This window comes from Halyomorpha halys, unplaced genomic scaffold (assembly GCF_000696795.3).
Source record: "Halyomorpha halys isolate HHAL.00 unplaced genomic scaffold, Hhal_1.1 Scaffold746.1, whole genome shotgun sequence".
NCBI lineage: Eukaryota > Metazoa > Arthropoda > Insecta > Hemiptera > Pentatomidae > Halyomorpha > Halyomorpha halys.
In genome coordinates, this window is record NW_027107304.1 from 356,048 (window position 1) to 365,282 (window position 9,235).

At 32.4% G+C, this 9,235-nt stretch overlaps 1 protein-coding gene across 1 annotated transcript; it reads right to left on the minus strand.

Annotated features, from left to right (window-relative positions):
* Positions 1 to 1,019: 1,019 nt before the first annotated feature.
* On the minus strand, positions 1,020 to 7,862 carry LOC106685809 (uncharacterized). Its single transcript, XM_014428733.2, has 8 exons — positions 7,717 to 7,862; positions 6,102 to 6,329; positions 5,977 to 6,032; positions 4,318 to 4,382; positions 4,201 to 4,251; positions 2,436 to 2,584; positions 1,599 to 1,869; positions 1,020 to 1,285 (listed from the first exon to the last, which is right to left on the minus strand). Exons 1-8 carry the CDS (start codon positions 7,809 to 7,811, stop codon positions 1,181 to 1,183), a joined length of 1,020 nt encoding a protein of 339 aa, XP_014284219.1. The 5' UTR covers positions 7,812 to 7,862; the 3' UTR covers positions 1,020 to 1,180.
* Positions 7,863 to 9,235: the final 1,373 nt, after the last annotated feature.

A 9,235-nucleotide genomic window follows, 5' to 3' on the forward strand; every position in this document is an offset into this window, starting at 1 on the left:
TTTAATTGGCTCATATCTGCAGCACATCAATTCTTTTCTCTTAACTTATTCCTCATTCAGTTGAATCTTGTGAGAAATAAAAGAATAAGATAATAAACAAGGCAGAAATCACTTATAGAACTATTAATAAATATCATATGATCTATGTTTAGAATTCTTGGTTTTTTTATTTATTTTATTTTTTTTTTTTGTTATAAAATAAATCATGCCTAAGCTGCTGTTGACTTCTGGGAACAGTAAGAACTGAAGAAGATAGTCTAATATCCCTGAATGGGTTTAGGGGATTTCTTTATTTTTGCAGGTTATTTATTTAATTTATTCATTGATATTTAAAACTGTATTAAAAATATATACAAATGAATTCAATGTTAGTTATACAATGACATGATACAGACATGTGGAGAATCTACCCATTGATAGAGCTCCAAAAACATAAATGTTTTTCTGAAGTAGAAGATCGAGAAGAAGATGGCCTCGAATCTTTGTTTTAGACACCTAGGAGGATCATCAGGTAACGAAGGAGAAACCATGTTAGAAAAAAGTAGGTTTGGGTGGTTAGGAAGTTCATCATGGAAGGATTGGTATTTGGTTCTGGTCAAATCGGCAACATATAGAATATATATGCCTAATGGAAGACTTGATTTGTAGTAAAGTAAGGAACATTGAATATTTTAGATTTTAAAGGTTGAATGTGAGAGGAATTTCATGGTTTAGTGGAGCCTTAAACTCAGCTCATTAAGTCCTGATAGGGCTTATTATAGTCTTATAAGTAAGCAGTGGGAAGTTTAAACCGTTTGTCTACTAAATGTTGTAATAGTCAGAATCGATGAGCAGTTTCCTGTCTTTTCAGACTTGTGTGAGGATTCACAGTCAGTCGTTTGTCTAGATGTAGCCCTAGGTTAGGGATTTGTTTGACAGGAATAAGTGGGGTATTATTGAAGGATACTGTGTGGAAGGAAGTTATGGGCTTTTGACGAAGTGTAAATGTGATTTGGTTAATTAAAACAAATTCCGTGAACAACTGTGTAAAATTTAAATTTATTATGTAACTTTTAATTTGAAAAATAAAAGACAGACATTTAAAAAAAAAATTTCAGAATCATTTTGGATATAAATTTTTTTTATCTGCCATTTTAGTTAAATAGTTTGAAAAAGTGTGTTAGCAATGTTACTGTAACAGTTAATTTTTTATTGGCTTGTGACGTATCCCATCTTTAATAAAAATTTGCCATGCTGCTTTACGGTTTTTTATTCCCTGAACTGAAGCTTCTATCATTTTTTCTTTCTGAAATTAATAATCCTCTTATTACTTTATAAATATTATGTATAAATGAATTTACTAAAATTACAGATCTACTATTACATAAAAATAAATTAATTTTGAATTTATGAAAGTTTTAAATCAGAAATCCAACATTTAATAAAATAATTTACAGTTAATGACTCCATAAATCTTTACAGTTATTTTAGTGAAATCATGCTGATTATGTGCAGTTGGTTTTTTAAAATTAAAATTCTAGAAATGAAACTCTTCATTAAGTATATTTAAATCTTATGTCATCTAAAGTTGTTTTTTTATATTTTAATTTTTCACTTACCACAGTTAGGTGTTGTATGATTTTCATAGCATGGGCAAAAGTTCTATATTTTGATGTTAAAAGTTTTTTAATCTGGCAATATTCATTTTTTATAGTTACAACCTTGGTTAGTAAATGCCTCTGTTCAAAATATTTTTCGTGATATTCGGGTAGCTTTCTTATTTTTTCATTAAATGTTAAATATCTACTCAAAAGTATAAAGTCCATTTCTAAATCATTATCTTTGACAGATTTTCTCAATTTTAAAATATTGAACATTCTCTTGATATATCTGTAAAACAACAAATTTTGTAACTTTGTAATTTACTATTCCTAATTTTTTTTACTTAAAGTATTATTATTATTTAAGGTCATAGTTCTGTATAGTGTGATTTTAAAAGTTTTGATTGTGAACATGTTAATGTCTGTTTTTTTAAACACGTTTTGTTTCTCATATTAAAGGAGAAATGTGAGAAACATCATAATGTTCTCTAATTGTTTTACAACTACTTCTGTTTGCTATGTCTTTTTTTTTTTTTTTTAGTGAAACAAATCAAACTTTTATTCACTATTCTTTCTTACCAAAGAAGGTAGAACATTTTGTCAAAGAAACAGAACCATCATTCTGAAAAGTTAACAGGATATGATAAATAAAATTAAATAAATTTTAACTAAATCACTTGTATCTTCTTTATCAACTTCAATCTTATGGGAAATATAGGAAAACATTTTTTTAAAGGTGCAAATGAAGTATTAATTAAATTTTTAAAATTTAAAATTATGTTTTTATGATTGGTGGCACAAGTATTTAACCATATTGGACATGCTGGCTAAAGTAGATTCAATAAAATTCATTACTCATCAAATGTTAGATCAGGGACTCGTATTGCCCTTGATAAATATTCTAGGTTTCCGATTGATTTTGCTATATACAGTGGTTTATGCATATCCAAATGAGATTTGGGTACGCCGGAGAAAAGAGAATCACCATATGGAGTATTCCTTGCCTGTAAAACAAAAATATGTTTTTAATTTTAATCCCGTAATTCTGAGATTATCAACAAATAATTAAATAGTATTTTTTTAAATCTATATAAATAACTTTTCTATGTATGCCTTTTTTTTCAGTTGGCTTAACAATGGATGACAAAATAATTTTATTTTACTAATGTAGTTAATTTATACCTCCATCCTTTAACCTAAATACCAGTGTATTTAGTATAAGGTTCCTGTGACTGCCATTAGATGCTGCAAGCAACTCTATACTATTACACTTAAGGTACCTCTACATGTTTGCCAAACTTAGGCAAATTCATGCATGCAAGCATACAGATGGGTTATTTGGATTAGCTGGTATAAATTTCTGGCTGACCTGTTGATTTTTTTGGCACAAATCAAGGGGTGGGCCGTTTTTGGGCACAAATCAAAGGATGCTTGTGCTGTATCCACACATTTGTGTTCAGTTTGCCTTGTTTTAGAACTGTCAAGAAATAAATATCTGTGTTTTAATTAATTAAAGAAAGTGTAAATACTTTGTTTTAAATCTTGTCAATTATTGGTTTATTTTTATATAACATACCACAGATATAAGCTTATTAAAAAAAAAAAAATCTGTACCGCTACAACCCATGAAGGTTCAGGGGTTCAGTACTTTGTAATAAGTACTGTTACTAAACCAACTGTTGTGCAAGGAGATGATTTGGTCAGAATCACGCTCGACCGCCAGATTTTTACCCAATTTGAGAGGCTGGGTGGACCCCAGTAGGGCTCCAGAACCCACATGAGTTGACTCATGGCTACGGTGTAACAGAAAACAATTTTCTGCCCAGCTGGATATGAACTTGGGTCCTATAAGTTTATTAAGACATTATATGTTTGGATAATTATAGTAACAAGTATATGATTAAAAAAATCTGAACCACTACAACTCATGAATGGTTATGGGTACAGTACTTTGTATAGAAGTACTGTTACTAGACCTATGGTTATGCAAGGAGATGATTTAGTCAGAATCATGCTGAATGCCAGATTTTCACCAATTAAAGGACCTACAGGGCTGACTCACAGCTATAGCAAAACAGAAAATTTGAGAATTGGAATCCCATGTTTGGAGTTAGTATCTTAATTCTTTACCCATGAGATACCCTGTCCTACAAGTATATAATGAAAAATTTTAAATGAAAGTTGGATTTATAGGTTATGCAGTACCATTTCTATGAACTGTTATCATCTATTATCTAATTTGCTCATATTTGTGTTCCCTTTCATTTCGCCTGTCTTTATTTTGTTCCTATATATAATTAAAATAGAGTAAATCGAACGTAATAGCCGTAAAAAGAATAAAATAACTGTGTGGATAGATCCAAGCATTTTTACAAGTCTTGGACTTGCGGCAGACGTGTAGATCCAGCATTAGAGCTGTTTGGTTTGACAAGATTGGAGATTGTAATCCCACATTGATCCATCCCCACTTATTATCAAGTTCGCTTTGGGTTTGACTGTCAGAAAATTGGTGGGTGCTTGAGTAATACACGTTGAGGTCCGGTGGCTGCTGCGTATGTGCCCTGGTAGTTTTCTGGTTGTCGTAACTTTTGTATGAACACATTTAACATGAAGAACTTACTGCAATGTTAGTTAGATGTTGTGACGTGTCCTCTTCCTTTTTTTCGGCTTCCTGAAACAAATGATTTTCAATAGAAACTCTTTGGAATAACTTTGCCAAATGAGTGTTGCTGTATACCTTGACGAAAGCACCGAGTTCTGGATCATAATGACGTATTGCTCTAACATTCATCAGCGAACTAACTGTAAAGATAAATTAATAAGAATTATCATTTAAAAAAAAAAAATTGTTTGTTGTACTTATTATTGATGTACTAAGCTGTTATTTACCTGGTCTCGCTACATTTATATATTGTGTAAACCTGACATTATATAATAAGATGAATGAAATGAGTGCAAAACTATTGTACTTTACTCTGTTTTATTATTTTTCCAATCTTCCATAAAATTTGAGAAATATTTCTAGTAAGGTTTATTTGTCTTAAGAATATGTGCACTTTATTTTATTTATGTGCCTTGAATAATAAAGTGAACTTTATTAAACCTTTGAATTTACAAGCAGATGCGCTTTTACAAGTGCCTTAACTCGTTTGGGTACTCCAATCGTTGATAAATATATTCATATACATGTTTTATTAAGAATTGATTCGATGTTTATTTATTCGTTGGGTTTTTGTGGATGATGTTCTTCCGAGAAACCAGAGAGTGGACCACGACCACACCCTACTCCCCTTAAACGGAAATGTGAAGCTAAAAAGAGAAGAGTTGACCACGTCATCGATGGCCAAATTTATGTTTAGGTAAATTGGAATTCCCCCTATTTATTAATTATCTGAACAAGCGTTCATTCAATCGCCAAATACGAACCGAAATAAAATTTAGTATATACTATTTTCAGTGATACGATTCGTCAAAACGGTTATCCAGTAATCTGCTGTCGAAAAAAATCGTGCTTTAATCAAGATATAAAGGTGAAACTCACCAATTGTAATGTAAACTGAGGTGGAATGCTGGTGGTGGATTGGCCTTAGTCGTTCTCTGCCACGCCCACGATGTCCATAAGGCCCATCTTTTTGGCTTCAATTCTCATTTCGGCTTATCATTTCCTTTATATTCCTTCTTCCAACCGAGAAACCAGTTGGTTATACAGTGAATTCAAAATTATGTAACTAATGTATGTTTTTATTCTGAAAGATGTGATGGATCTTGAAATGTTTTGAGTAATTTTATTTTGAATGTAGTTTATTTATGTGGGACATATGATTGATTATTGAAGGGTTTTAAAATGGAAAACTTGTAGACCATCATAATAACCAAGTTCTACACGACAGGACCGTAGATAAAATACATAATATACGCCTTCAAAATAATAATATATAAAAATAACATCAAATAAAAGTAATAATATATCGTGTTCATGATTAAGAATTAAATTGAATTATTGGCAAGATAGTAGTGGGGGGCCGCCCGTACCTCAGTGTTTAAGACACAGTCGTACCAATTTGATGTCTATTGCCGGTACCGGTTCGAATCCGGCCTGGGGCACGTTACTTTTTTCATTGAGTGGCGGTCCCATAAAATGAAAAACTTTGACCCCCAACCATGGTTAGGCAGTATAAGGGTCCAATGGGAGTCTTGGCCAAAAAAAAATATATTGGAATATTGCTAAAGCAAAGCATTAAGACTACGTAAATAATTATAAAAGTTTTCGTTAAATTGTCTTAAAGTGATAAAATATCTGTTTTTGGGTAGTTTTATACAAAGATATTCACCATATCATGATTTACATTATCGTAATATTTTTAGTTCTACTAAAAACTTCATTTTTTAAACTCACGTGATTTATCCACCACCAAATTCTCGGTACTTTTTTCGCTTTCGAGTATTGTGTACCTTCAATTTACATTTAAATTATTTCATCTTATATTTTTACAATAATTAATTATTGTTTTTAATTCTCACCTTTGTTCTAGTGATGTTTTTAGTTCTTCCAATCTCGGTCTCAATAGTGATTCGTATTTATGTACTGTATTTACCTTATTTCTTGGAAGGTTTTTGAACTCTTTAAATTTTTTTGCATGATTTAACAGAATGAGGCATCTTCTGATATGCAAATATTCAATTTCTTCATCCATTGACTTATAAGCTTCGATAACTTTGTCATACAGCTCGTAGATCTTACTTATGCACCTTTACAATTTGAAATTATTTTTATTTTTTTTTATATATGTATATATAGTTGACCGTAAAATTTGATGTATAGGAAGATGGTCAGGGTTGCGGTCAAAGGAGAAACAAAATAACTATTGTAAACTATTTTTGTTCCTCCTTTGACCGCAACCCTGACCATCTTCCTATACATTTTTTTTTTTTTTAGTATAGTTAAAAGTTATTTTCCATAATTTGAGAAGCATATCAATTCTCCTAGTAGGAAATTTGTCTAACTGAATGCCAACTGAAAGACCACTTTCACTCAGATTTGTGGGAAAGAAATAAGTATATTGCCTTATCTTTTGTTTGTTAATAAATAATTATTTTCAATCCATTATTTATTAATAACTACATCGCAACGAAAAATATTATTACCGATCATTATTGATCAACTTAGTGGAATGTTTTCGATTTTTAATATGTAAGGATGTAAGTATTTTATTAAAATATTGAATAAACGATTATCTAGATTTTTATAAATAATTTCGTAAGGAGAAGATAGGCAAAAAAAATCTCAGAATGGCTCGATACTACGAGTTCAATTAATGCATGTGTAAGAAGATTGGTAGAAAACATAGGCAAGGGTAATACAGAACCAAAACATAGTTTGCCGGTAGGTGCGGCCTCTACTTCAACACCGATAATCAGTGTTTCACCATTGCCACAATCCTTTAGACGACCCTAAGGGGAACCAGTCTTCATAGCTTGTGAAAAAAGAAAAGTGGTAGGATGATCAGGTAATAAAAGCCCCAGGTTGTACCTGTTCCGATGGAACATAGTAAGGACTTGGTTACCCTCTTATATTTTAAATAAATAGTGAAAGAAGTTGATCTTACTCAGCATTTAAAAAAAAAAATCTTAAATTCCTAAAATGATTCTACCTAAATGAAGACATAAAAAAGCAAAGAGCCGAGCCATAATTTTTATTGGATTATATTTTGTTACGTCATTGAAACAGTAAAAGAAGCCCTCTCATTATAACATTGCTTGATATGTGTAATTTATTTTAATTAAGATGATGCGCTATTTAGAGAAATGTACATAGTAACTTACACTGGCATGTAACCAGGAGGAAAAATGACGACATCCCGAAGGATCTTCTGGACGGTAACCTTAACCAAATTTAATCCAACAGACGGCCTAGATTCATTTGGGAGGACTACGTGGCTAAAGATATCAGATCCCTGCTCAACGTGAGAAACTGGGCAGCAGCGGGAATCTCACATAGCGAAGACTGAGGTGGTCAATGTCCATACCGGACTGTTGAGTCACGAAAAGAAAAGATATGAACCCATTAAATATGGCACTTTAGGACTAAATTGTTCATATACAATTTTTTTTAAGCTGACAGCAATAATTAACTTACATCGAAAATCCGATATTGTCGACTGGTTCAGTAGCCATTTTTTCAAGTGCACGAATTGAATCAGTGACATATAGCGGAGTTGGATTACAACTCATTTTGACCTCAAGCTTTTAAGTGTAGTTAAGTATTAGATAAAGAAAAATTTGTCCAACATATGTTGATTTTTAAACTGAATCTTTAATGTATGCTATAATTAATTATAAATTTGTACAATGTAAATAAGAATTTTACAACAATGTTTATTTTTTAATATCTTTATTGAAATTTACAACTGTATATTATATGATACATTCAATAAGTTTGATCTTAGTTAAAATGGAGTGTTACAGGCGTGTAGAGTTACTAACCATTGGCAAAACTCTAATGACATTGTACATTAGCAGGTCTCGTGGCCAACTCCTTTTTAGGCGCCTCGGAGGATTGTCAGGTATGGAAGTGGATGCAAGGTTAGAAACTAGGGAGTTTATAATGGAAGGAGTGATATCTGGTTCGAACTTGATCGGTTACATAAAGAACATTAAGGTCTTTATGTATGATTTTCTTAGTGACAAAGTAAGGAGCATTGAGGATTTTACGAAGGATTTTGGTTAGAAACTAGGGGGGTTGAGGCTAGATCGGTTACATAGGGAACATTAAGGTCTTTATGTATGATTTTATTTATGACCAAGTAAGGAGATTTGATGATTTTACTAAGGATTTTGGATTGTAAGGATTGGATACGAGAGGAATTCGAAGATTTAGTGGAGCCCCAAAGCTCAACTCCATATGTCCAGATTGGCCTTGTTACAGTCATGTAGATCAATCTTTTATAATGACTTGGAAGTTTAGACCGTTTGTCTAGTATATAGTCGAAATCGACGTGCAGTTTCCTGTTTTTTCAGTCTTGTGTGAGGATTCCAGGTTAATCGTTTGTCCAGATGTTGTCCAAGATAGCGGGTCTGTTCGACAGGGGTAAGGGTAACATTATTAAATAAAACTGTAGGGCAGTCAGTAGGTTTACGACGGAGGATAAAGGTGATTTCATGGGATTTGTTGGAATTTATCTGAATCCGCCAATTACGACACCATTCTTCGAGGGCTGTGATATGGGATTGGAGAGTTTGGGAAAACATTAATGGGTTATTATTAACTGCGAGCATACATGTGTCATTGGCATACATGGTGAGGATAGAGTTAGGATTGGTTGGAATATCAGCTGTATAGACGGTGTAGAGGATGGGACCGAGGATACTACGTTGAGGAACACCAGCGGACTGAGAATAGAGGGATGAGTAGGAACCATTGTGGTTTACTTGGAATAATCTATCAATGGGAAAAAAACGAATGATGAGAAAGTATGTAGGAAGTAGGAATTTACGGAGTTTGTAAAGCAGTCCCGGGTGCCAGACTCGATCAAAAGTCTGTTCTACATCGAAAAAAACTCCCGCGCAGTACATTTCGTGCTCCAAAGAAGACGAGACAACGTCCACTACACGATGATATTGCTGGATACTGGAGTTGGGATGTTTGGAATCCAAAC